The sequence below is a fragment of the Netta rufina genome (assembly GCF_964035555.1).
Source record: "Netta rufina genome assembly, chromosome: 20".
Lineage (NCBI taxonomy): Eukaryota > Metazoa > Chordata > Aves > Anseriformes > Anatidae > Netta > Netta rufina.
The window spans coordinates 8,608,164-8,634,457 of NC_140144.1; the positions used below are offsets into that span (position 1 = coordinate 8,608,164).

Below are 26,294 nucleotides of genomic sequence, written 5' to 3' on the forward strand. Positions count from 1 at the left end.
ACATCTGCTTAAGCCTCCTCCTCTAGGCTTGTCAAGTTGCGTAGGGGTGATGGAGAGAGGGCAGAATGTTTTCACTTATGGCATTAATTACTCCTTAAAGAAGTAATTGCATGATGCCTAGATGACCCTGCTCAAAAATAACGGGCTGTATCCCTTATATCACTTATCCCTTCTTGCAGGCTGTTGCATGGTGAGTACCCACTTGGCCGTTCCAAAGGTGGCTTCTGCCTCCCATGCAGCCGCGTGGGGTGAGCTGGTTGCCACCTTCCAGCATACAGGCTCCTGCTGTAGAACCAACTGTGCAGAAGTCGCCTTGGAAGTGGGCTGCAGTTTCCTTCTGGCTTGAGGAGAGAGCGACCCAAGTGACTGACGTGGTATTCTGCACGTCACGTTGTTTCTGCTGCTGCTGGCAGAGCGTAGCTACAAGCTGGCCTAAATTTCTGGTTCTCTTGCAAGACGCCAGCCTACTCTTGAGCTGTCTGCGGCATTTTTATGCACGAACTGCTGGAATTTGGCGTCACTGCTGTGTTATCAGCCGCTTGTTTTGAATGGTGGGCGTATGGGGAAGCGAACTTTAAGAGATTTGTATACAGCTTGTGGGTGCTGTTTGTGCCAGATGGACTTCAGAGTTGGGGAATCCATTACTTTGGAACCAGAGCAAAGAGTTGTTCATTTCCTCCCACGGCAGTGGTAGAAAGAGCAGCACTGCGCTTGCCGTCCTTTTTGATGCTTCTTAGTTTGTTATTGCTATGACAGGACAACACAGCCAGCACATTATAATGTAAGCATCCCCTCTGTTTATTTTTCTGTTGTGATAGTCCTCTACTTGCTCTTCCAAGAACATGTGAAGAGCGGAAACCAACATCGTGTGGTGGTGTACTTCTATTCGCAAGATTTCACCACACGTGCTCTGTGCATAGCATGCTTTTTTTGTGACAGTCTTAGGGAAATAATTCACTAAGAAATGCTCCTGTAGGATATGGTGTGCTGCACTGCTGGCTCAGAACTGGACCAGCAGCTCTCCCATTACTTTCATTATGAAAATTTTAATAACACTGAACCCTAGTTTGTGTTAGTCCTGTAACGAATAACGTCACTATTCATGTGGTGGTCTTTGTTTTCGTTTGTCTTCAGGAAGGAATGCTTTTTATCGCTGTCCCAGTAATCAGTCCAAAGTACAGCAAGCTGCTTTATGCTTGAAAAACTGTAGCACCCTTTCAGAAAATATCTTTGGCGCCTCAGATTTTTTCAGCCTGCTAACACATTCAGAACACAGGACAAGCAGCTTAAGATCTGAATGAGATTGTTCACCAAATGAGTTGGTGCAGCATGTTAATTTGCTAGCACTTGTAAATGCCTTCAGTGTTACAAGAGCCTGCAGTGTCACTAAAATACCGGGAGCTTTGTTGGTTCTAAACTCCTTAAAAGAGTTTTAAATTCTTGTCTACTTGCTGTAGCCTTACCAGCTTTATAAAGAATTTCAAGATCTATATTTGAAAAATGTTGTGCTTAGCAAGGTTAGTAAGAACTTTTTCCTAGTAGTATACCTAGTAGGAGTAGGTTTTGGAGTTTCCTTGTGCTCTAGGTTTTATTGTATAGCTCATTATTATATGAGGCTCATTAATGCTTTTATATAATGCCCATGGATACATTATTGCACGTTTTAATAAGCATTTAATCTCAATAGACAGTCTTAGGATTAATGTTGACAAAATGGTTGTCTTTACGTTTAGGTAAACTAAAATAATGTGGCTTTAATGAGACTGGGTGCAGTCAACCTGATGTTTTTATGGGTACTTCCCATGGCACCATTTTAGGCTTGCAAGTTGACGCTTAAATGGCAGGGTAGAACCAGTATGTGTAGTATACCAATACCCCCTTTCTCCCTCAAAAACATTATTCTGTCTGGCACTTCTTGGACGGGAAGGATGTGAACAGATTTTTAGAGTCTTAAACTTTTTTGAAGTCTACTTTTAAGCTTTTCAATCTCTAAATCAAAGCATCTGTTTAACCCAATCATTTCAGTGAGTTACCTAGATGGGTGAAGCATCGTTTTGTTACCTGCTGCAGCCATACTTCTGTCTGAGGAGCGTGAGCTCGTAGCAATTGACTGTTCAGAACTGAATATAAAGCTGTCACAGCTGCATGTTCAAGAATTGAATCAAACCAAAACATTTAGTGCTGACACTTATTTCAGTGATAATAGATTTAGGCAAACACGTAGCCCTGCAAGATGGGGCGAGGGAATTGGTGTGACAGACATGTGGCTTTTCATCCAAGCTCCATTGCACTGCAGTTCTAAATGTTTTAATTTGGCTAGTGTTTTTATTTCTTCTCTATGCCTTGAAAGCTCGATTAATAGATAACTGAAATTACATTCCTAAAGAATACTTAGGGGTGTGATGATGCACCCTTATTCAAGCCTTCTGAAGGCTTGACGCCTATACCCTGGTGTCGCTGTCACGGTATAGCACATGTGATAAAATACCCACACTTCTGTCTGAACCCAAGGACCTAAGATCAAGTGAGCTGAATTGCCCCCCTTTGCCAGGCTGTTTGTTCAGTCAGTACTGCTGCCCTGCTTACTTCCTAGCGCCTGTAACTTTAGTTTACCTTTTAGCTAGCAAACTGAGCTTGAACTTTTTCCACCGGGGCTCACAGCGTGGCCCTATTAGCGATGCTTTGTGGGACAGGCAGCAAACCACCTGGTCACACCGGCTGTGCTGTGGTTCCCCACTTTCCGCTGCTGTGTTGCCGAGCCTGGTGTCGGCACTGTGTGTGCAGCACCTCATGTGTAGGCAGTGTTAGCATGGGGCCACCCCCAGATCCTTGCTGCTGCTACCACCAGTTTCAGATGCTCTGAGCAGGTTGGCAGGAACTTCTCCTACGTGGATGGGAAAGATGATGGGGTTACAAGACTCAAGTTTTGTGTGTTTTGTGAATGTCAAGCTTGTAGGGTAGGAAACATTTATTTCTTCCTATTTTACAAAGCTCGGTGACGTGATCTCTGTACTGGTTGGATGAATGTTTCTTTGGTGCCATGGAGTTGCATTTACCTCTTTAGATGCTTGCAATTGACTTGTGCCTCTTGGAGAATCTCAAGCATCCTCGACTGAGTAGCTCCGATGGCTCAGCCACAATCCACAGAAGGTTGTAGCTTGGCTGTGTGCGTGCTGTGCTATTGACTCTGCAAAGGCAAGATGTGCGTGGGAGAGCCTCCTTTTGTATCGTAGCATGTAATTTAATTGATGTTTGTTTGGTAATTTGCCTCCGATTCAATTATTCGTTTTCCCTACTGAACAAATGCTTTGTGTGCTTTTGGTGGGTCAGCATTTTGCACAGTATTTCCCCTTCTTTATTCCACCTACTTTGGTGCATTCATTTAGCTTTGCTGGGATCTTATTGCTGAACTGAGAGAGGCTTCTATTGGGAAGGGCAGGGTGGTTTCAGAGAGGCTTCATACAGTGATTATTTGGCGAAGGGAAATGTGATTACTTTTCTTCAGATTTAATCTTTGACTTAACATGAGCTCAAATTATAATTAACGTGAGTCGTACTACAGTACCTGAGGACAAGCTTTGTAGAAAAAGAACAGAACTGTGTGTGAGAATGAATGAATACGTGGTCTCTTCCTCCAAAGGAAAAGATGCTGTCACTGAAGTTGTCAGGTTATTTACAGATAGCAATGTATGCCCTGACACCCAGACAGGTGTTTGTGATCCCAAGTAAGATGTCAGCAGTACAGTTGGCACATTAGGGTGGGTTTGGCCATGTCTGAGTTTGCATGGACAGGTCTGTGACTGTGTGAGTGATCACATCTTCTGCAGGGGAGAAGGGGTACCTCAAGGTCCAGCTAGAGGTTGAGGTATTTGATGCAGGTGGGCTCAGTCTGGAACAATGTCAGTGTCCAAATGAAGACAAAAAGCCCCGCTCTGTGAACTTCTGCAGTGTCTGCAGATCCAGCAGGGGTTAGTCACTTTTCTGAAGAGTTTTCTCATCCCAACTTTTTAGATGATGATAACCTAATAGATAATAGGAAAATATTTATCAGGATGTTAGCTAAATGGCTTGGTTGCTGTTTTCATAGCTGTAGAAAATGTTGGCTCTTGCTTGTTTAAAGAACGGTGTGGCAAACTCCTGTGGGTGCATTCAAAGAAAACAGCCTTCTCCTGAACTCGTTTACTTCTGTTTCTGGTCTACTTCCAGAATTCATCTATTATTTTCCACTGTTGCTTGACTGTTGTCCGTGGGAGTGGATAGTACTGAAATATGAAATGCATTTTTGGACACTTTGTTCAACTTTGAAGTGATCAACTTTGTGTGTAAAAATTTAAGGTGGCTTTATGCCTGTGCTTGCAGGCATTTAAATTGCTGCGTGCTCAGAACCCCTTTGTTACGAAAAGGGAAAGTCATTTTCTTCATTGCGTTAGATTTCCTGACTGCCATATACCTCTGATTTAGATGTATGTGTCTCCTGATTTGGAAACCAAATATTTCTTGAATCAGAGCAGAAGCGCCAGATCTAATTCCTGGGTTATAAATGGAATGCAGTGGTAGATAGAAATGCTTAAGGCAAAGCAATAATGTTGTTTGGTCCTGAGTTTCAAGTGGTCCTTGAAAGATCTAGGGCTGTATTTGTAATGGCACGGTATTTCAGATATTAAGCGCTTTTTGAACCCCCATCTGCAAAGGGGTACTTCAGTCTTTATCAGCTGCTAGTTCCATTTAATTTGGAAAAGAGAGGAGGGAACAGTTAGCTTAAGAGATTTTCACTGTTAATTTGAACTTCAGGGAAGGGCTGCAGACGCTTAAGGGGGGCTGGTTTTTCACTGTCGATATCGCCATTGCTCCAGCTGAAACAGAAGAAAACATGTAGAAAACATTTAATGACTGTAGGCAGCAGCCTCCTGCTGAACAAAATTACAGTGACTTTTACAACATCCTCTTTTTCCAAACATTAGCGTAAACATCCCAGAAGGCCCAGGCCTGCAGTGGAGCTTGGTAGTCTCCCCTCGGAGTGCTTCACAGCCAGAGGCGGTGGCAAAGAGGAGTAGGGGCTCTTCTGTTTGGGGGGAAAAAAAATCTTTAGGCTTAACAACTGTATAGAAAAGAGACCCAAGGCAATGCTCAGTTTGAAATTCTACATCTGACAGGTGATTTATTTCATGCAGATTAGAAGATCAGTGGTTTTGCTATTGAGAATACCAGGCATGGCTTTCTTTTTAATGTAGCCCATATGGGTCACCTTTAGACAAAGAGATCCAGGGCTCTCTGGATGGCTCATGGTCACTGTTTGTTTTTTTAAGTGGTTATATAGAAAAATAAGACCACCACCCGAATATAACTGTTTTGAAGACAATGAACAGAAGGGGATTGATCCTGGTCCTGAACTCCAGCTCTGTGCTTACAGCAGGGATTGTAACAGAAAAGGCTGGATAACCAAATTATGCGCTTTGAGGATGCGCAGAGCTGCTTGCATATTATGTGATGCATCCTGCGTGCTGTCCGTTTACAAAGAAGCTGATTTCTTTCCCCAGAATATGTTACCACAGACTACTACAACTTGAAGTACTGTTCTTGTGGTTGAGATTGTAATATTGTAACTGTGTGATTTTGTGTAAGAGGGCAAAATTGCCTTTGTGTGTGTCTTTTTTTTTTTTTTTTTTTAAAGTGTATCAGCACACTTGTTTGTTTTTGTATTGTAGCTACCCGTGTGATGAGCAGGAGCACTGCATGGTTCGCTCTTAATAATCAGTACACAATTGCCCAAAGGGAAAACTGTGTGGGCAGGAGATCTTGTTGATCTTTGTTTTAACAGCTGGTATTATTAAGGAAGAGATTCACAGTGGAAAAAAAAGAGGATGAAAATCAGTCAACAGTTAATCCAGAGGCATAGTCAGGCACCAGCAGATTTACTGGGAGTTAGTTCTAAAACTGCTTTTGTTGAAATAATTTCAGAATAAAAGAATGGCTGCGTACTAAATCAGGGAAGTGGGATGGTGCTGCGGAACAGCGAGGAGTTGCGACATTGTCAACTGAAAGATCTTACTGGAACAACAACAACAAGTATTTAGCATTGTTACCACGCTGCAGCTCCGGAGGGAGGCAGCTCCGATGTGGAGCTGTGCTGCTCCTCCTGATTTATGCCGTCCCGGCGGCAGGGCGATACACGCCGGAGTCTGCTCATTTTCAAAGCTCTTGTTTATAGCGCACGCACCAGAACGACGAATCCCTGTGGGCCGTTGCAGCTTTCAGGCTGCAGCTCTGGATACTGTCAGCAAAACTGAATCCTTGTCCCATTCCTCCTCCCCCAGGATGAGCAGAAGGAAGAGGTTAGCATTGTTTGTTTCGGTTCTTTGTTTTTCAAACGAGTTTCATGGGTATCATTAATGCTAATGATAGAGATGCAGCGTTTCTCTGGGCCCCAGAAGATTTTAGTAGTTACCAGCCTCTGCTTAGGCTTTGCTTAGCTAATGAGTCTGAGGAAATTTATCTGGATTTTAAGGTCCCAGTTCTGCTGTTTGCCCCTGTGTCTATTGGGATTAAGTCTGCATAAATCAGATGAATGGCACTAGTACCACCAAAAGGAGAAGCAGCATGTGCACGTTTTTCTTCAGTTTAAGTGACTGAAGATGTACAGAAAAAGGGTTGAAATGCAGCCCTTCACTAAAACACTGCTATTTCTGACCTTGCTTCTGGCATTAGTTGAGGTCTTATTATTTTGATCTTTAAGAGCTTTCTTATATCCTGGGTTGTAATTTGCACATTATGCTATATTTTGAAACAAAACTCTGTCCCATTCTGGGACTTCTTGTATGTGTGTTGTAAGCAGAACTGTGTGCTCGCAGAAGAAGTGTTCATTGCCGAGCAGTCTGCTTGTGACAGATGGTTCTCATTGTGGCAAGCTCGTGCGGTGCCTCAAACCTCAAAATGTATAAACTTATTTGAGGGAAATGAATTGCTGCTGCAGCGTGGTCATCTGTGAAAAGTATCCTTGCACATGGCAAGCAGGGCTTTTTGAGCCTTACCTTTTCTGTATTCGAAGAAAAGTGTAGCATTCATTTTTCAAGAATGGGACACCATGACACCTCTGAGATGCACACAGCTCTTAAAAGAGGAACTGCGCAACTTTTCTTTGAAACATCTTCCCACTGGTAACAGCAGACAACTTCTGTCGAGTCTGTAATGCCTCGGTGCAGCCTTTTTAGGTAATCATTTGAATAAAACTGAAACGCTGCCTGGATAATGCCAGATAACGCTGGATGGACTTACGGTCATCTGCACGTGCCAGCCAGGGCGCGTAACCTACATAATTTCACAAAAAAATCTCCGTTCTAAGGAAGTCAGACTTCCTGTTCTTTGCTTGCCTGCAGAAGGACAGCCTTACTGTCCCAGTCCCGGTATCCCTGACTCAGTTGCTGTTTGAGTCGCCTGTTGCTCATCGGGTCTGTCCCACCCCGCTTCAGCTGTTCCCGTCCTGCCCCGCTCCCCAGAATTAATCACTGCTCTCTGCTGTCACCCCTCTGGCAGCACCTTCTGCGAGCTGCAGCAGCGACCACATCCTCTCTCCGATGGCACATCCTCTCACACCTTCCTTCCTGTTACTTGCCCTGCCGCTCGAGCAGCACCGCAAGCTCTGCGCTACCACATCCTTTGCAGGATACATTGGGCCGGGGGGGCAGAAGGCTTTAGTTTGATACCAGGCTGGTGGAGGTGCAGGCTTTGGGGTTGTCCTCTGTGGGTTGTGCTGGGGAAGGCAGTCTGTAGCAGCCCTGGGAACCAGGACAGGCTTGGATGAATGAGGCAGGGCTGCCTGTGGCTGCGTGGCTTGGCCCAAGGAGTGCCCCCAGCTTCGTGCTGGCAGCTTGGTGCTCTGCCGTTCAGCACGGGCACCTGGCAGCCACAGCAGCGGCCGTACTCGTGCAGGGAGGCTGCCTCCTGTGACCCGTGTGCCAGGTCCTCCAGGGCTCCCAGAAGAGGTGTCAAAGTGGGTCACGATGCGAAAGGTCGGGCTGTGCTCCAGTGAGCAGCCAAGCAGGTGTCTTGTTGCCCATCTGACACCCTGGGCTTCCTTTCTGTGAGCCACCCTCGCTGCTTGCAGGCTTTGCCAGGTCTTGTTTGGCACTGGGGCTGGCTGTCATGGTCCCTGTTCCCTGCTGCGGTGCTCTGGTGTTGTGAATCACTTCCTCTAAAAGCCAGTTGAAAGCTCTGCTGGTACAGCGATGAGCTCCACGTGGCGGTGGGTGGGGATGTACCCGCACAGCTTTCCTGCAGGTGGGTCTGGATGGCAGATGGCACAGCTCAACCTGCTCCCTGCACACCCTGAAGGTCTTGTTGTGCTCCTGGACCAGGCCTGGCTCAGTGGGACTGTGATTTTCCTTGTGCTCTCTCCAGTGCTGGCCCCTGGGCTGTGGGCTCGGAAGCTTTTTTCTGAAGCACCTCCTGTTTGTCTTCAGTCAGCTTTCTGTTAGGGGATGGCTGAAACCTGCACGTGAGACAGCACTTCTGCTTAATTGGCAGGAGGGGTCACTCTTGAGTTTGTGGAAGGTGTTTTTTGGGGTGGGGATGTGTGTGGTTGGTCTCAGCAGCAATTAGAGGGATGCCCCATCACCACCCTTTACACAGGGCCCTGCTCTTGTACTGGGGCAAGAATATTTTAAAACCCTAAATTAAACCTGGCACAAAAGTGCTGAAAATTGAAAGCGTCTCAGGGCTGGAAGGCAGGCTGCTTAATTCCTAATGTTAATATTGGACAATTGGAGGTGAATTCATCTAGCAACATATAGGATATTTCAACATAAACCATAATGTTTCCACTCCTGATATGTGGGATTTTTTCCCCCACAAGTTTGAAGCGCACTCAGTTGTCTAAAAATGCAGTGCAGAATCTTGTTTGCGTTTTTCTTGTCTAGATCAAGTTCAGAGGAGCATCAGAAGAGGGAAAAGAATAAAAAAAACTTTTGGTCTTTATGGGAAATGAGTTAAGGATGGAGATTAGGAGGAAATGGAGGTGGGGAGAGCTGATTGGATTTTTCTGGGCCACTTACCACACATTTCAGGTGGAAATATGCTTGTTTAAGGTGGAAGGTCAGGAAGAACTTAATACTTAAAGGTTAAATTGAAACTAAGTGTGGATCAATAGGATATCAGAAGGAAAAATGTGATTGTAAATGGTTTTATCAGTGAGAACCGGATATACTAATGTAATCCTTCCACGACCCACGTAAAGCAGGCGGTAAAGCCACAGCACCACTTCAGTGTAAACCAAAAAGAGATGTTCTCCCCTTCTCGTCGGTCTGTCTTCTCTGGTGCTCTTAGTCCTCCTTATTTGTGCTGCTCGAAGCCAAAGGTCAGTGTCCAGTACTGTTTTAAATGCCTGGCGTGGATCACCACAGATGTTTGTTCAGTTGTCGTTAGCTGAGGATTTCGCTGCCGAGAGCTGACAAGTTCTGTGTGGGACGTGGTCTCTCGCCGGCAGTGGCTGAGCCAACAAATGCTGAAGTGCTTTCTCATTTTCTGCTCCCCTCTGCTCTCTTGAAGGCTCTTGCACTGGTAGTTTGTACTTCATGTTTGTTTTTTGTTTTTTTTTTTTGGTTTTGCATTATTAATTTGCCTGAAGACTGCTACGTTTGCATGTAGCTTTATTGTAGGTCTCCGAGAACCTGTGTATCTGAACCCTGTCGTATTCTGCTAGCACTGCATCGTGCCATACGGGACCTAACTGAGCTTGTGCAGGGTTCATCAGTCTTTCTTTTTTTATCTAATTTGAAGTTTTTGAAATACACTTACAGTATTCAAATACTAATTTACTTTAATGTTCTTGATTTTTAATTCCTTTTTTCTATAGAAACGGACGTTTCCTCTTTTTAAATCGATGGGGGAGGGGTAGGTATGAACCAGGGGGGGAAAAAAAAAAACATATTCAATTCCCCTATTCTAATATACATTTTTAGGAGAGTGGATTCTGGAGGAGATGGAATGGAATTCCCCAGAGAGTGAGAGAGTAGAAAGTCTTAAATATTTTTAACATTTAATAATCGTGGTTTTCTTATTATGTTGCAGGATTTAGTAATATAGGAGGATTATGCTAAATACAAAGGCTTTGTTTCTCTGTTACTAGCATCTGAATTTGCAGCATTCAAACTCCCCACTTGGCTTTGTTTTGGTGTTCCTAACTCCTGGCTCCTGTGCTGCTACCTGTGGAAGCAGCAGGAGGAATGGCAGCTGGGCTTGGTTACATCACCACCTAACCCTAACCTGAGCAGGTTTGAACAGATGACATAATGATTAAAATTGCAGAATTTACTGGCAAAGTCTCCCAGAATCATAGAATCACTGAATGGTTTGGGTTGGAAGGGACCTCAAAGCCCACCCAGTTCCAGCCCTTTGCCCCCAGCCCCATCCAACCTGGCCCTGGGCACTGCCAGGGATGGGGCACCCCCAGCTCCTCAGGGCAGCCTGGGCCAGGGCCTCACTGCCCTCGGAGTAAAGATTCTCCTCCTTATATCTAAACCTATCCAAATCTACAGCCTTTTAGCTTAAAGCCATCCCCCTTGTCCTATTACCACACCCCGTGACAAAGAGTCCCTCCCCAGCTCTCCCGCAGCCCCCTCTGGGTTTGTTGGTGAAAATGAAGGTCTCGTCCATCCCTGGATTTGAATGAGCCCTGAGCTGGAGGATTTCACAATAGATGAAAGCACTCTTGAAAGAATTAGGAATATCTTACTGACCTGATCCCTGAAGACCACATGAATAACATTATTGCTCAATAACTGGTTGTACTCCATGTTTTGTGGCTTAGGAATGGAGGGAGGGTTTTTTAATGGCTAACTTTCTTCTTCCCAAAATACTTTGCTATGTTGGTGAATGTGACTTCAGGAGAATACTTGAGAAGTGAGGGAATTTGACAGCTTAAAGTAGCAGCTAAAACAAGGAAAAGCAAATAGCAGGACCATTTCCATTTTAAGCATTGTCAGTGTAAAAAGGCTGCAGCTGAATTTCAGAAAGTATGCGTGAGCATGAGGTTATTTGGGTAAAAATACTGGGAGGGAATTAATGGAAACAGAAACAAAGTCAGAAACACTTTTGCCTTAGAAATGAAATTTTCAAAGCCCGCTGGGTATTTGGATGCCCAGTTCCCACTCAGCTTAGCGACGAAGGTCTTTCCTCCTTGGAGTTTACATTTTTGTCTAGCTGCTCGAGAAGATGCTGAGCACTGAAGAGACGCGGAGACGCAGCTTGCTTGCGGCAGCTCGCAGCCAGAGGCTGTGCTGTCCACCCACGTGGAGCCGGGTGGCTCAGCTCGTGTGCTCGGCTCCCCGGCGCTCGGCGGAGGCTCGGTGTTTGTGTTGGCAAGTGGCACTGTTGGTGGGAGCTGCTGGGGTCCAACGGAGGAGCAGGTCCCAGCTGTGCGAGCACTCTCATGATGTGTGTTTCCTGAGCACCCTTCAGGACTCTGCGTCTTCTTTAGCGAGCTGTTGGTACCACAGGGAGGAAGCACGGGGGTTTGGAAATGGAGGAGGATGCAATTTGGCCCACTGGAAGGCCAAAGGACAGATGGTAACGTGGGGGCTGTGACCACACACCTCGTTTGTCACTACTGTGTTTTGCTCAGGAGTGTTTCTGTATGCAAACAGGCCTCTGAGTCAGAGGAAAGTAGCAAACCGTTCTAGAAAACAATTGGGTTTACAGAAAATAGGCACAAAGTGCCCTTCTGTCTCCCCACCCTGTGGTCTGGTGGGAGCTGAGCACCTCGCCATGCTTCTCATCTTGTTTTCTCACTTTTCTCAAAGAGTGCTAAAGGCCTCGTGGAATGTATTGTTTTCTACTGCCCTCTGAGTGGGAGGCTGAGAAGACTGCAGAAAAGAAACAGAGATGTGCAGGTTGGAATGAAGAGCTGAAGCAGCAGCTCATCAAGGGATCTGAGCCAGCTTCCAGCAGCTGAGCACCCCCGTCGAGCCGTAGCAGCGTGTGTAACCTGCTCCTGTGCACCCAGCTCTGTGCCCATACTGCTGCCATCAGGCTGCTCCTGGTTGTGCAAACACCATGGGAATCCTCACACCCTCCACTCTTGCTCCTTTTTGTAAAGTAGATACTTCTCCCAGGCTTTCAGTGGGACCTTGATACCTTTATTGAGCTCCAGGCTTGGAATCCCTCACCAAGTTTTTTGCTCTTGGAGTACAAGAAGCCGCTTACACCTGGTGCTACAAGTGCTTAGGTTAGCCCAAGTGCTAGCTGACCTACTGCTGGCTCTGCCCTCTTCATGATACCATTTTTACTGGAATTACTTGTTTTAAGTGCTTGTTTTATGCAATATAATGATTCTGGAGTTCAGTGAAAACTGAGATGAAATGTAGTACTGAAGTACTGGGGGTATTTGAAGAAATTTATTCACTTTTTTCCCTTCCAAACCTACTTATGGGAAATCTTCTTATGGGAAGCAGTCTATTATGGAGAAGGGTGAAGACTTCTTTGTTTATGATACTGAAACTAGACCAAATTTTCTACAGAATAGAAGAGGTTTTTTAACTTTTCGGATTCCAAGTAGTAATGTATTTTTGTGGTGACCTTTGGAAATAACAAATGCCTTTTAAATCTTTTTAAAATTGACAGTAATCATCAACAATAACATGCCTTTAAGAAATTAACAATCTCCTTTTAGAGACTGTGGTTTTGTACTGGTTGCACATACTGGTGATTTGGGAATTCTGTAAATTAAATTGATGACCAAAGCCTTCTGTGTACCCTCATTTGTCATTAGATTTCGTTGGCTTTAATGCAGAGCCTTCCCCTACCCTCAGCTTGCTGAGCAGATGCAGGACACGAGGAGGGCATGCATGGTGTAGGCCCCTCTGGCTGCATTCTTTCCTTTCAAATCTCATGCTCTCAATTTTACTGACTTTATTTCGTCCTTAAGGAGCACAGAGAAGAACTGAAGGTATGGGGCACATGACCCCAGTATAGCACATCATTGCAGGGCGTTGGCAGTTAAGTGAAATGACACTCAGGCCAAAACTGTTCAATGCCCGGAAAAGGACAGAAACTCTATCTTTAGCAAAGTCTGCAGAAAGGAGCTATATTTCACCTTGCCTGCTAGCAGAGGTTAGTGCTCATCGTTTCATCTGGTCAAGGTTCTTCTAGTTACCACTCGGTGTGGGACACAAGTTTCTTTCCTCGCTTTATAAATAGAAAGTCAGCATTTTCTCACGGTGTATCAGACAGCAGCAGCACGGTGTGTTCGCCTCTGCACAGCATGGAGTTCTCTTTCTCCAGACGTGACATAGTGAGGCCACCGAAACAGCCCACCAGATTGATCCAAAGGACCACAGAGCAGACCGTGTTAGCTTCTTGGAGTCATCTGCAGGTTTTTTTCCTACTTTAAAGGATGCTCTGAGAACAGAGCCTGAGGTGGGAGGGGGGGAGGCGGTGGTGGAAGAGGCTTGTACTGCTGGTGATTTTCGTTCAGAAAATAACAAGCCACTACCAAGATTGCTTTTCCAGGGTGTCTTTCCGTGCACTTAGCACAGTTTGAATTCTCTCAAAGGGCACGATCCTCCTCAAAGGGCATTCTTCCTTAATGGGAAGCTGTGACCTTTCCTCTTGGGTAGGGTTACAGTAAGATGCAAGTTAGTTTCTTGCTAGCAGTACAGAACATCTGAGAAGAGTGGTCTGATTTGCTTACAGGGGGTTAGCACTTGGATTTCCCTACCTAAGACTTCCCTTTTCAAAGCTGGGAGTGTGTGTGAATATATGTAAACTTGTGGGTACTGGACTGCCTTGCCGGGTATTTATTTTATATGCATGTGTTTATGTTAAATAATGTAAATTGTGGAAGAGCAGAGCGTGGGATAGCTAGACGGCCTCTTTATCAGAACCCTTACAAAGGCCACGTTTGCAGCACTTTCTCGACACCAGCGTAGTCTGTGAGATTTAGAGGCTGTATATCAGGAACTGAGCAGGAGCTGCCTCTTGTGGTCCTCAGGCACTGCTGGGAGCCCTGCGGGCCGAGGAAAGGTGTGTGTGTTACCCTGGCATTGCTGTGCTCTCCCTGGCTGTGCGGTCTGTATGCAAATACCTGCCGGCACAGTACATGCCTCTGCCTTCTGCAGAATACAGACATCCTCTTTTTGAGTGCATGACATGACTTTGCTTTAAGGGTGACTTTGCTGGATATCAGAATTTTATTCTGTGCAGTTTGAGTCCTCCTTTTTAGTTGCCTTTAACCATTTTTTCCATGGCTTCTGGAGCACAGGTCTTAGGGCATCATAGGAGTTCTTTGCTATTTTGATACTTGTACACTATTACCCTTTGCTGTTTCCTCCTGCCCTGTGACTCTTTCGTTGTCTAAAACTGACATTGTTTAAACTGAAGCCTAGTCTGCTGTGGCTGATGGGTTTAAAGCAGTCCCTTATGCTAAAGCAGAGCAACCGTGCAGCTACCCAGAGCCGATGTGTCCAGCTCCATGCATGTTACCTGCTGTTTTAACTGGTTTCTTGATAGTTCTGCAAGTTTTCTTCCTGTAAGGCATTTCTGATTTCTTTCCTTCAAAATACACTTTCGTTAGCAAGCAGCAGCTTCTGTGTGCAGTTGTCTTGCTCAGCGCTGGAAGAATCTCTCCTGATACGATCTCATTTTCTGTCCGAACCGGAAACGCTGCAGCACACAAAGTGGTATTTGCTTAAAAGCAGCAGAGTCAGAAACGAGGCTCTGTAGTAGGCTTGTTATTTTTTTCGCTTTGTGCATCTAAGGAAGTGGGTTTATAGCACCTTGATAACGCTTGATGATAGCCCTACAAACTGGTAATCACAAGACAGATAGAAAGCAGCATCGCTTCTGTCGGAAGCTTTAATTATGGCAGCTAAGCATTTGACCTAAATCTCTTGGTGTATAGATATTTTTGGAAAACATTGCAAATCTAACTTCTGTACCACAGATGTACAAAATCTCTTCTTTGCTTTCCACGTAATACAGAATGGAACCTGCTGCCAAGTCATTCAGGCTGATATTAAATAGCTTGTTTACATTGCATTTCGGTAGGGTTAAGTATGCAGTATATCAAGATACCAAGTTTGCTTAAAACATAATTTAAAAGCGTTGTAGAAACAGTGACTTTTGAAATGCTACATGGAATGGATGATTATGGAATATGAGTATGGTTGAAGCAACTACATTAAAAAAAAAAAAAAGTAATTTCAGGTTAACTATATAGTGATAAGTTGGCTTGGATAATTAATTTGGATTTAGAGTTGCTTAATTTCTCTTGGCATTTGCAAATCCCAAACTGACTTGTGGAATGTTCTTGATTGAAAAAGACTTTAGTGAAAACATGTGTGACTGTGTTTTTGAGGGCAGTGATTTTTGAAGAACAAAGTCGCATCTGTATATAAAAGTAGATAGACAAGAAGAATTGCTGTAAACATAGCTAATGTAATTTTGTGGCATCATTTGCTAGCACATCTTCTATTTTTGAACAAATCATGAGGCTGTAGGGGGAAGTAAGTTCTATTCTGTAGAAAGCCTTCGCTTTTCTAAGAGGTATTATAAATTCTTAGCACTGACAAAGGCTGAATTCAAATTATTTTTTAGACTAATATTAGAATTATTAATTAGGAGTAGGCCTCAAATTCATGGAACTCCTGTTAACTCTTAGAGTGCAATAAAATTCTGACAAGAGTATCCATTTCTTATCATTTGTCTTGGTATGTCTTGATATTAGAAAATTGTGTTCAGTTAAATTGCCAGAATTTTATGAAATGGAAGTGATTCAGAAATGAAGAACGAAGAGCATTACTGACTTGGCCTCATGTTAAAATATAGATTTCTGTTGATTTAAAAAACCTGCGTTGCTACAAAAATGTCTAACTGTGGCAATGGAAAATATTAATACTACTTTGCAGCGATATGTACTTTGGAAATTATTTTTAGTTATTTCTATGTTCAATGAGACTAAACATTTTTATTTTTTTTTGCTTCGTTGCAGGACCAGTTTGACAATTTAGAAAAACACACACAATGGGGTATTGATGTTCTGGAAAAATACATCAAGTTTGTAAAAGAAAGAACAGAGATTGAACTCAGCTATGCAAAGCAGCTTAGGTAAGTTGATATGCAAAGTTCTGGACTTTGAGTTGCATCTGTTCAGCGCCTGTAATCATCTGTAAGTTCATGTTACAGTGGTGGTAATTTGTGTAGCTTATAATGATTGCTTTTAGATGGAGAATAGCTTTAGTTTAAAGAATGGAAAGCTAAAATTAATTTAACATGCTGGTTTTTATCTCTGCTAAACATCATATGCTTTGTAAAAGTAAGGGTATTTAGGTGACTGAATAGCACACTGGGGCTTACTCCTGATTTACTCATGGTTAATGGCTCAAGCTTTGGGGTAGCGTTGTAATGTTTTCCATGAAATTAGGACTGCACAGGAATTCTGAAAGTTTTAAGAATTCAGTACAATAATAATTTGTTACAGGACAAAGTTTAGGGTTTCTTTTCATAACAAAAGAACGCTTCAACCTCTCGTTGAACTGGCGTTGAAGAAACTGCAGGTCAGAAAGTCAGTCTCGGCACATGGAAATTTAGTCTACAGTCATATTGCAGCCTAAGATTTGAATTTTGACACTTTGAGAGTCTTGCCAATGTTCTTGCAATGTGTCTCGAACAGAGCTGAGGTCCTTGGAATTTATCTGAAGTAGCTAAATTACTGGAAATTCCTTCTGGGTGTTTTCTGGGTTGACTGTCAGGTTGTACGTAAGGATACGAGTATAAGCGAACCAGACCCTGAAAACCAATTCCTTGAGGTCAGACCCACTGTGAACGGAGAAGAGGGAGGAGGGAAGGGGCGTGAAGAACCACCCCACAATGGGTAGCTCTTACCCTTTTCCCCAGAAGGGCAGAAGAGAAGTGAACAAGGGTTAGTGGGGAGCACAGCCCAGCTGTTGTGGAGAGAGGCTGTGATGCAACATAGTTGGCAGCCACTAGTGCCCAGGGTAATTAAGTGGAAGGGGTGAAGGGGATGGAAGCTAACTGGGAGGGGGAGTACAGGACTAATGCTTCCCAACCCCTCCAGTAAATCCATCCCTTTTTTCCCCCTGCATGATTATAATACATATTAGAATCTCCTTCCGTCTTCCCGGTATTTATAGAGATTGAGATCTGCGCTTCTAGTTGATCTGTATATACCTAAAGCAAAATGCCTATTAAAAAGAAAAAAAAAAAAAAAAAAAAGCTAGCTCAGAACTTTTGATGCTTTAGTTTGAATGGCTTTTGAGATGGGCAATGGCCTATTATTTGCTAGAGGCTGGTACCTGATAAAGCCCTGCCTTCACGGTTATGTGCTTTCTCAGGGGAATGCCACAAGGATTTCCCAGAGTTTCTGCTATATAGACGAGCAGGAAATAGAAAATATAAGTTGTGAAGGAACAAATTGCTCACATCCTATGGAGATGAGAAGAGACTGAGTTACAGAGGCAGAGTGAGGTGGAAGAGAGCATGAGTAGACTGGGAAATCCCAGCAGATTACCTGTGTGAGCAAGTCTGTCTTACAAAGAATCACACCCTTGACCCACTGAATTTCTAAGGGTGATGAATTTTAGGCACGAAGAGCATAATCATGAAAATAAATAAGCAAACAAAATGTTAAAGGAAAGTGGGAGATGGTCAGAGAGAAGGCTATCTAAAGCTATTACTCTGAGAATCACGAGCCTCTGATGGATAATTGCGTGAAAGAATAAGGTGTCAGAAGTGAAAATGCGGGAGCAGAGAAACAAGCTAGGAAGGCATAAAAATGATGCAGAGTGAAAGGCAAACAGAAACATGAATCAGAGGCAGGTGCACAGGCTAGCACAGAATCTTTTTAGAATTGCTATTTTATTGCTGATCTTTTGTTTTTATGCGTTAGTTGCTGCTTTAATCGCTGTTAGATTTGCAGGTGTCATTGCTTTTCAAGCTTGAACCTGAGAAGTGCCAATATTTTGCTCCTGACACTGCATAATTGCACACTGAATTTCAACATGTGATAGTCAGATTGGCTCTTACTGGATGAAGTATCACTTCTAGATTCTGTATCACTTCTGTTTTTTTGTGGGCGTCATGGTTAAAACCCTATATACTTTTTTGATTAACAAAGAGGAGACAGAAATCAAAAAACCCTGTTAAATATGATATACATGTACATTTTTATAAGTGCATTATAGGGATTAGCAACTGGGTTAAACATTTTATTATTTTCTTTGTTCCTTATTATATATTTTCTAAATCCGTTTTCTGTGAAAGCGTACTGTCTGCTGTTGTTTTACCCTGACCCAGTAGCATTTCTGTACCTTTAGAGGTTCAGTGGACTGTAGCCTTGTATTTGAATTACTTGGGCAGCATGATAGTAGGGAGATGTCCATCCTGAGTATGAAAATACCTTATTAGTTTAGTCTTCAATGTGTTTCCTTCAGTTTTTTTTTTTCTTCTTCAAGCAGGTGTGTGGAGGCATTCCTATCCACACGTAATCAGGCAGAACAGTTTGCAGAATTGTTGCTGTGCTGATATTTGGTTGAAACTGCTGTGTGCAGAACTAGAGAAAAGTTCATTGTTCCAGAGCATCCTCTTCTCAGAGAAGGCAGAGGCTGGAATGGAGATGCTTATCTGGGGGCTGCCCAGGAGGGATACTTATATTTTGAGGAACTGTCCAAGTCTATGGCTGTCCAAGTCTGCCAGGGCTCTGGCTAGAACTCCGTTGGTGCTGATGCTACTTAATTTCTTAGGGAAAACAAAATGAGTAAGAAAAGTGAGGCAAGAGGCTCTGCTGTCTCCCAGTTAGCAGTAAAACCAGCATGCAGCAAGGATTGGGTTACACCTACTTGAAAAGAAACCGCTTTTTCAGAAAGAAAAGACTTAATTCTGGGAATTCTTAAAAAAAATAGCATAGATAGGCCAATGAATTTTAGTAGTTCATCTGTCAACGATTGCATCAGTACCACTGAAATGTTACTTGGAATCAGTGAAAAACAATCTGTAAAGTTAACCCAAGTGGTTTCTATTTAACTGTAGGCTAACAGAGGCTGCAGGAAGGCATAGAGTAACAAGGCTGAGTTTAAAATGCAGGACATCCCAGTGCTGCAGCCCTGAAAAGGCTTTAATTGCTAAGCAAGATGTGGCAGCTCCCTGGTTTGCATCATGTATGGTGTTACGTTGCGCTACAGTCCAAATATGCATCATCATCCTGGGTTTTAAGCATCAGCAAGGTGCGCTGAGTGGTGGACAGCATGTGTTTTGTAAATCCTAGATTTGCTGCTGGCTAGGGGTTTGCAGTCATCTTTTTCAGGAAAAATGAAAGCTATAGAACAAGTCAGGTGTGCTAACCAAGATAGGTTCAACTTCCTTGCTTGAGATAAGATCACTGGAGAAAGATATCAATATTTTCAAATGAAATCATTAGTTGCGTATGTAGTAATGAGATGTAATCGTCTGTGCTAATTGGAATAATCAAATTTCACATTTCTGCCAGCATCAGTTAACGATCACAGAATTATCCCATTTGTATCATCTCAGTGCAGCTTCCCATAGCTTTACCAGGATTGTTTTTCTTCCTTGGAAGCATCCTGCAAAAGACAGGCAAACTTGCTGGGTCAGAGTCATCTCCTGCAGCAAATCGCACTTCCGTGAGCTGCCTGCCTTTGTGTGTGGAATAGCACCTTCTACTGGGGGGACTTCTTACAGCTTCTCTGTGTGTCTGAGGGCCAGGAAAAGGGTTATAAAAGGTTCTTTCTGGCAAAGGGGATGTGCATCAGCAGAACCAGAACTCAAGTGCGTTGTGTATCGACATTATGATTTTAAATTATGAACTTCTTGGGTTCAGAGCCTGTTAATTCATTGCAGTTACGCAGATGGAAGCACAATGGGGCCCCTTCTTTTGTGATCATACTTCTGATAAGGTAGATACCTAGCCACTGCAAATAAAAACTGAAGTGCCACTGTGTGCATGCAAAGACCATCCACTTATTTTAAAGGGTATTTAAAATTTAACTTCATATATGCTTTTAATTTTAGGAACCTTTCGAAGAAATATCAACCCAAAAAGAACTCCAAAGAAGAGGAAGAGTACAGGTACGTTCATGATCTACTGCTGGGTAAGCATTCATTGACAGAGGAAGGGGAGCTATAGTTAGGTTACCTACAAGGATTTGGCTTCTAAACCAAAAACTTGCATTGAACTCTAGAGAAGAGAGAGATCATATATTCATAAGCAGGCTTATATATGTGTTCTGGGTACTAGATGCCTTTTTTTTTTTTCTTTTGTGTCTTTTCTAATGTACTTTAAAATCTTCAAGCCAGACTATACAGTGCTGGTTCTTTGAAGTGAATGACCAAACTCTAATTACCTTCAGCAGGAACAGAAGCAGTTGTTAATTTTAGCATGAAACTTGAGCAGTCCATGCAAGTATTAAATTACTCTAATGGACTGACGAGGCAGTCTAGTATGTTATTAAAGAGATCGTGTTGTAGCTCCACAGGAGAAATCAGGGTCTCTTGAAGAGTAAGGTAGAGAGATGTAGCTTGTAATAGGCAGTGTCCTGGAGCGGATTGACACATGACTTGCTGCTGTTGAAGGATGTTACGTTGCCTCAGGTGCCTGCTGTTTATTTAGATATTCAGACTGTCTCCCTGGTGGCAGGGGACTAACGTAATGTTTGCAGATAGTGACTGCAGTCTCAAAGCACAGGTCCTCCACTCAGTGACACTGAAAATGCATATGGAAGGCTGTAAACCATGTCAAAAAAAAAAAAAAAAAAGACCACAACACATTCCTGCCCTTGCTGAGATCAAAGATATTATTAAAGAGAGCTTTCTAGAGGAGAAGCCTTCCAATGGACAAGCTATAAGCTAGAGTTGTAACCTTTTCTGTGGAGCAATCTGACTTTTTCTAAAATTCCTTAACTTCATTGTTTTGTAATGCATCAGCTTTGAGCAAAGGCACTGTAAAAGATTCTGACCCTGCAGCCTTAAATTGCAGGAGGCTGCTCTGCTTCAGAGTTGAACCATTGACCTTGAAACTTGAAACGCTTCAAAGGAGTTTGGATTCAGGTCCAACTGTACTATTATACTGATTTAAATTCTTGGGTCAGGACCCCCCTCCCCAGCTGGCTTGTACAGCTACCCTGCTGGTTTGTATCAACCAAGATAACAGCCTTTTCATTTTGTTTTTGATTGATTTTTAGTAACGCTGTTTGGGAATCATTTATTGATGCCATTGTTTCCTGAAACAGTGATATTTACACAAGGAAGCTCATATTACCAGCACACTGGCTGTGTTGGTCTGTACCTGGGATTAGGAAGAAATGTGTCTTTGGGTAGCTATACCATAAACTGGTATTTTTAGTTTACAACAACCTTTTGGACACATCTTCCTTTGCTGGAAAAGGATATTGAAACTAAGTAGCTCATGCAATGTGACACAGAAGACTCTGTGTATCCTTTGCCCTTTTAAATGGAGTGTCCCCATGTCTCTAACGTCTGGGGAGTTGTCATGTGACCTTTGGATGCCTTGGACGCTGCATTGAAACAGCCTGTCTAAAAATGATGCATTTTCAAGTTTATCATCAGTCTGTAATTCCGTGGTTGGATCCCCTGGCTTTTGCAGCTGGGATGTCTCTTGAGGTACTGCAGCTTGACTGTGAATGTGGTTGCTTTTAATGGTTTGGGTCTCTTCTTTTTTTTCCCCCCTGTTTTTTCTCCAATGCCTTTCATCTCCTTTCATACCGCTCCGCTTTATTTCCTCTGAATCTCTCCCCTTCGCTTTGGATTTTTGCCTGAAGGTGATGTTATTTGTGCAAACTGCTACCATTTAATATTAATAGTTTTCCTAGCGTGCGCAAGTGCAGCGCTTCAAAGCAGTGTTCTTCCAGCTGACCAGTACAACAAGCAGGGGAATTTAAATGCAGCTCTGTTGGCTCAGTGCTGAATATGCTGGTGACATCACCTGCTGTTTTTGAAATTGTGTGCACAGATGTTCACTTCTTCCTTTTAATAACATGTGGAATGTTGTATTGGAGAGTAATATGAAAAGTAAACCTTGCAATGGAAGGGACCAAAATATGTGGTTTGACAATGAACACCTGGTTAGTAAATTCACTGTCTTTTGGAAAACTGTAAGTTACAGCTAATCTAAATCCAACAAACATTTTGCAAAGTTTTCTTTTCTGCACAGTGCTAGCCAAAGGTTGGTTGGTTGGATTTTGCCAGGTGTGGAGTTCACTGACTCTGTGCACTGAATTGTAGGACTTGAAAGAGGGTAACTCGAAAATGTTTGGTGAGTAAAGATTAGAGCAGTGAAGTCCCAGAGCAGTACTGATAAAAACACTTGGCTTTCTCAAAGTGTTGTGTTCTAAGAGCCAATGTCAAACTGTCGAAATGCAGATAAATTTATCAGACCGTCAGTGTGCGGGATCAGTTTCCTTCTGAGGGCATTTTCAAGTGAACCTGTGCTAATTTGTACTCAGTCTGGTGCAACGATAGTAAATGCTTCAGAAGGGTACAACCTCCCTTTGCAGTGTGGGTGTCTGAAAACAAAGGGACTAAAAGCCAAATGCATTTTTGTCCTCTGCAGGTACACATCAACTAAAGCCTTCCTAGCCACTTTAAATGAAATGAATGACTATGCCGGACAGCATGAGGTCATTTCAGAGAACATGACCTCTCTTATCACTGGAGAGTTAACACGCTATGTGCAGGAGCTGAAACAAGAGAGGAAATCGGTAACTGAATGTTTTTTATTATTCACGATTAATTGCTAATTAAGACAGATAATTAGTGGTAGTGGAGTTCAATGTTAAGCAAAATTAACATGCAGTTAATAAACACAAGCTTTGCTAATGAACCAAGCATTAAAAAAGTGGGTTACATGCCCTGGCCAAGGCACTGAACCGTTTGAATCAAATGTTATAAAATCAGACAGCTATGCCTTCAGGAAAATGCCTGCTAAATAAGGTCAGAAACCCATCTGTGCTCAAGGCTCTGTTAGCCAAAAGCTTGTTTAGGGAAGAGTCCAGGCACCACATAAAGCATGAAATAAACAGAGAAGCTGTATTACTGAAACTTTCATAAAGAATTATTATTATGAACTTGATTCACGTTTTCCTGCTTCTCAGCCAGATCTAGTCAGCAAAACTCTTTCAAAAAAGATTTATAACGAGAAGTGCGGGGTCTGCTTTGTTTTGTGATGTTGATGACTCTTTTTTCAACCTGTTGTCTTTCAAGATCGCTAAAATTAGGATTTTGTTAATACTGTATTTTAACTGGTAGCAGGCACGCAGGTTCCTCAACTACAGCAAAAGTTGAAAGCTGATTAATTTGCATGTCACCAACTGTGAAAGGCGTATAGCTGAGATGTGTTTGTTTCCTTCCCCTGCCTTGAAATCTTTTATCCCTGGAATGCGTGGGCATAAAATACCGTTCCTAAGGAACGGTATTTATTGTTGAAAATATTCATAAACCATGTATGAAACGGCTAACCATGTATGAAACAGGGCAAGGGAGCATCAGGCCGCATACTTCAATTCCAGATGGTAGCCAATTGGTCCATTATGGAAAGTGCAAAGTGCTCTTGTTAGTCCAGCAAAACTTAAGCATTTATAAATAGCCCCACTAAACGTTAAGCCTGCATTAAAGTGCTTTGCAAGACCAGACTCCTGACTATTACTGTGTTTTCCTAAGTGTGGTATGAGAATAGTAAGCCTGTCAACAGCGGATATGAACATACGGACACACCTTTCATTTGCAGAATGGTGTGTAATCTTTTAGAAACACATTATTTGGCCAGCAGCATGGAAATGTGTTTTGCATATAGTTGGGATGGGAAAGTTATCTCAGCTACTTCTGTGACCTTTTATTCCATATGAACTCTGTACAATACGCAAAGTCAAAAAAAAAAAAAAAAAAAAAAGTGTTCTGTGTGGTGTTTTGTTGTCATTTCTAATTTTTACCTGATTTCTAAATTATAGGGACTTATGAAGTGATTGGAATATCTCTTGGACATCTTAAGTAAAATAATGAAGGGCTTGGTGTCTTGTAAAGAATGCGAGCAGTAACTGTATTGTTTTTTTCTTATGCTTGTAGAGTTTTATAGTAAGTTTGGCTCAGAAGTATCTGATGGGTGAATGACAAGCAAATTATTTTAATGTCAGTCCAGCAATACAGCATAGGAACAGCAAAAAAAGGAACTGACAGTGTGTTTATGCGCTGCTGGTGATAACTTGTAGCTTTTAACAGAAGATAGCTGTCAGTCATGGGTGCTTGTTTTGTTCTTATAACATGAGTATAAACGTTGTGAATTATGAATCCTTGTCTGATTCCTTTGGATTTTTCGTTTATGAGCAAGTGGTGTTGAAAAGGGAATTGCTTCTGCCTTCAGGCGTTTTTCATACATAGTCTCTCTCATTACATACCATAAAACACAATTGCATCAATCATGCTGGGATCTGCAGGGTAAGCTGATTGTTGTGTAAATATCACAGAGGTCTGATGCTCTGGCAAAACCTCTTGTGATATGAATTGATGAACGGTTTGGGATTTCCAGTAATATTGCTGGCAGAGTTCTTGTGCTTACTGCTTAATGCGTGATCAGCCATTGTGCTAGGAGTTGCTGCAAGCCGTAGGAAAAGGTGATCATTCCTGAGTCTAGGAATAATCCACAAATAGGACCTGGGGGGGGGCTTCTTGTCTAGAGTCTTGAATGACTTAATCCAAATGATACAAGAGCCTAAATATGTGTAAAATGGAACAAACTTCCAGTGGTTTCAGTATGATTGAGTTACATAAGCACCCTTGCTTTTATTGTCATAATTTTTCTCCATGGAAAAGGGGAATGATCCACAGATGCATCATAAGCATAAGTGTGTAAAAGGGGTACTCAGATACAGCAAAGTGGTCAGACAAATGCACCAGCCTTGAGAGCTTTTATTTCTAAAGGGAATCCCTTCAAAATGCAATAGGAATTGTGCATTTAGCAGGCATGAGCGATGAGGCTGGTGATGTTGAAACGCATAGGGTCTTATGTATGCCTACATTACTCTGTTTTCATGCTCATTTAGCTCTATTGATTAAAGTGGAATTACACCAGCAGGCGATTGGTTGCACAGAAGTAAATCACACTTCTTTGTTTTCCCCCGTGACAGCTACGAGCCCATAGCCTGTAAGTAAGCAGCACAGAACCTGATAGTATATAAAGCCTTACACTAGTTTCCTGTTGGATAAAACTCAGTTTGTGTGCAATTTTTAAGTGAGTTTGTTGGACTGCTGTGTAAAAAGGTGTGCTTTATACATGCCTTTGTAAAGTTTTCCATGTTTGATAGTTGCTAATGGTGAAAATATGGCAAGAAGCTAATTAAAAACAAGCAGGATGACTTGCAAATTCACAGTGGCTTGGTGCTGTTGTTCAAAAGACAGATAACTCCTGTTTCTCCTGGCCTGGTTTAAAGCCTGGGGAGAGTCCTGGGTTACTTTTTGTTTTTACCAATGACATATATGATGGTTTTTGCTCACTAGAGAAAGAAATCAGGCAAAGAATCTTTTTGTGAAACTCAATTATCTTCAGCGACACAGGTCGGTGTGTTCACTTTCATTGTGTTGTGCATTCCCCTTCCATAGCCCACACTGACGTTAATACTGTACCAGCTGATGTTGTGTTCTGCCCTTGCAGTCACAGGAGCTGCACATACACCCTGCCTGCTATTCCCATACAGCTTGTGTGTGTAAGAGGGAGAACTCCTTGCACTGTTTCGGTTCTTCCCAGCTCTCCAGTGAAGTGAAACTCGTACAGTACAGTTCCTCACTTTCACTTCTTTTTGTGCTCTCTTGATCTTGGTGTGTCTGTGCTCTCATGTGAGTAATTCTCTTTTTCAACTGACCTTGATAACTACTTCCAAGCTGAAATGTCGGTTCCTATGCTGCATGTGAAGGTCATAAACCATCCGTCTTCCTTTTGGGGTTGTTGAGGCTGTGCCTGAGTTCCCCTTCACTGTAGGAAGACATCTGTCATCAAACCACACCAACGAGTGGGGGATCGCCAGCGTGGTTCAGGGAAAGAACTTCTACAGGCATTCTTTGTGCAGTCCCAATTTCACAAGGACCATGTTTTGAGGTAACTGTGGAAGCTGTCAAGTTTGAGCCAGGCACCCTGTGAAATTGGGTCTTAATCTTGCTCATCTGTGATGAAAGAAAAGGAGGTGCTCCCGGTAACGTCAGGAGAGGCTCCTTTGAGGCTCCTTTATTTCACAAGCATTTGCGGGTTGGAGATGTACTCAAGACTTCTA

The 26,294-nt window shown here is 42.9% G+C and overlaps 1 protein-coding gene across 16 annotated transcripts in view; it reads left to right on the plus strand.

Moving 5' to 3' along the window:
• FNBP1 (formin binding protein 1) overlaps positions 1–26,294 on the plus strand; it is a 96,633-nt gene that overhangs the window by 14,647 nt on the left and 55,692 nt on the right. For all 16 annotated transcript variants that reach the window (XM_084299211.1, XM_084299199.1, XM_084299208.1 and 13 more), the window contains exons 2-4: positions 15,980–16,095; positions 20,035–20,091; positions 22,592–22,739. In XM_084299211.1, coding sequence (XP_084155337.1) covers positions 15,980–16,095; positions 20,035–20,091; positions 22,592–22,739 — 321 coding nt within the window. The remainder of the gene's footprint in view (positions 1–15,979; positions 16,096–20,034; positions 20,092–22,591; positions 22,740–26,294) is intronic.